We start from the raw sequence: 2,526 nt of genomic DNA on the forward strand, positions 1-2,526 counted from the left end.
AAAAAAAAAAAAAAAAAAAAAAAAATCATACCGAATATAATGATTCGTTTGCCAGTCACCTTAATGTATTATTTTATTCATTTACTAGTTGACGTACCCGTTTAAATCACGGAAAAGACATAAGCCCCCTTCCGGAGTATCATAGGGAGCAAATCTAAAAGCTGACCCCTGTACGACTCATTGAGTTGGCTTAAAGGTACATGTCAAGTTTGGTGACAATAGGTCCAGCGTTTGTCAATTATAAGCTGACATACCTAAAGAAACATTATGTTGGAAACATAAGTAAAAGTTGTGAACTTAACAAAAACAATATATATAATATGCCAGTAAACTGCTATGTTTTAAAATATTTTTTTTTACTTCACTTCCATCATCATATACTTGAGGCTTTGTGTTTGCTTAATTCTCTAGTTCTACCCAAACCACCAACGTTTTAATAAATTAAGTCTGGTTACACTTTATTGTACTATGAGGCGCCATTCTGTCTTCCATGTAATGATCACAGTCACGATGAAAATGTATTGTTTTATCTTGACAAATTGTATATGCCAAACGATGAATTGCTTTGTCGTTCAGTATGCAATCAACATAGACTGGTAGTGCCTGAGAAGGTAAATTATAGTATCGTGAGACTTTTCTATTATATACACATTATTGTATGGTTACGCGGTCCGAGTTTGAGAGCACGTGACCTATATACTTGTGTGTGTGTGAAGGGTAAAAAGTTGAACTTAATAAAGATTAAAGATCGTCAGAATACGTGGAAAATACAAATGCAGCATTATCACCATATCTGCAAACATGTTTTTCTGTGTAATATGAGGATTAGGAACCTTCCATACATCTGTTGCCTAGTAATGGTACCAAGCAGAACTTTATGAATGTTACATAATTTACAACTTCCATCAACAACAGTTTAAACATGTACAACACAGACAAAAGATTAGGCATAATTTAAATCCAATTCCTAAACAGATATTAAACATGTACAACACAGACAAAAGATTAGGCATAATTTAAATCCAATTCCTAAACAGATATTAAACATGTACAACACAGACAAAAGATTAGGCATAATTTAAATCCAATTCCTAAACAGATAAGAAATTGATAATTTGCATATGATACTTTCTCTACATAATTAGCACTTTTAAGACCTTCATTTTCTGCGTTTCTCTCTCCTGCCTTTTCAAACCTTGTATCCATGTTGTGTTTACGTTGTTCTATCTATCTACAAACAAATATCGAAGACCGTGTTTTTTCGTTTTGTACTGTAAACCTGACGATTTATTTTTGTTCACACTCATGTTTGTTCAGAATCTAAACATGTTCTCATTTTCTTCTTCTACCTGCAGGTTGTTTTCACTGAAGTCGTGTATCACTTCCTTACTATAAAAACTATTTGTTTTTTATCTTAATTTGTTTAAATAGACACAAGAAGAAGGTTCAGAATTTTCTGCCCTGTAAAAGTGAACACCAACCACCGTGTGATATTCCTGGATCTACCGGAGTTCCGTATGACGACGTATTAATAAATCATCATCCCACTAGGATACAAAGTCATCTTCATGGAGGCTCCAGTAACCAAACTCTGACCTCATTCGAAGTAAGTGTAGTTCCTACTATTTCAAACGTAAAAAAATATTATGGGATGGTAACTTAAAATTTTCTCTTCTGTTGAAGTATAATTTCATCGTTAATTTAGTTGCTAATTATTTTTAAGCATTTTTAAAACTGAGTAATAAATTTTTGTTATCCGGTTAATGCACAGGATGTTTCAACTCTTTACCTATTTCTTCCAAACATGAATTTTATAGATCATACGATAACCATGATTTAACCTCAGCATTACGTGATTGTTTCTTATGCTTTTGGTTAGGTAAATGCAAATTATATCACCAGGATAAATCTTAATACCCTAAGGAATCACAATCACAGCGTGTTTGATAACCAACTAAAACTTTATTGTTATAGTTTGATTACAACTTGATTCGTATACTGCTGTACCTATGACTGTTAATTCATGTTTGGGTAAACACACAAGTGGTAGCATCTAACAATATGGAATTAAAATATAATTCGTATATTGGAAATCCGTACCTGTAACTACAGAGTTACTAGACGATCCCACTTCTTTATGTGAACTAAAACATGCTTGTTTTTCATCAGACTACGAACATTCTTATGTCACCCTAAAATATCGTTGTTAAAAACTGACATTTATATATATATATATAAAAAGAAAGGTGAGAAACTTTGAACTTAATGGGGGGGAAAATATAAAATATGTGAAGTTTATAACTTGCAAGTAGTTTTTAATTAAACTACGTCTATGCTGTTACTACTCCCATCAAAATACTTTTCAACTATGTGGTCATATTTTAGCTTATTTATTGTTTAATATCTTTTCATAGTTTTAAGATGGTGTTCTTAATTCTCTTTTTCATGGGATGTTATTGTATTTTACTTAATATTCATCAACAAGTACGCTGTTTAATAAAAAAAAAAAAAAAAAAAAAAAAAAAA

At 31.5% G+C, this 2,526-nt stretch overlaps 1 protein-coding gene across 1 annotated transcript in view; it reads left to right on the top strand.

Annotated features, from left to right (window-relative positions):
- LOC111087631 overlaps positions 1 to 2,526 on the top strand; it is a 27,524-nt gene that overhangs the window by 21,848 nt on the left and 3,150 nt on the right. The window contains exon 2 of the mRNA XM_022394923.1: positions 1,432 to 1,606. Coding sequence (XP_022250631.1) covers positions 1,432 to 1,606 — 175 coding nt within the window. The remainder of the gene's footprint in view (positions 1 to 1,431; positions 1,607 to 2,526) is intronic.

Source organism: Limulus polyphemus, unplaced genomic scaffold (assembly GCF_000517525.1).
Source record: "Limulus polyphemus unplaced genomic scaffold, Limulus_polyphemus-2.1.2 Scaffold2398, whole genome shotgun sequence".
In the NCBI taxonomy this organism is placed as follows: domain Eukaryota; kingdom Metazoa; phylum Arthropoda; class Merostomata; order Xiphosura; family Limulidae; genus Limulus; species Limulus polyphemus.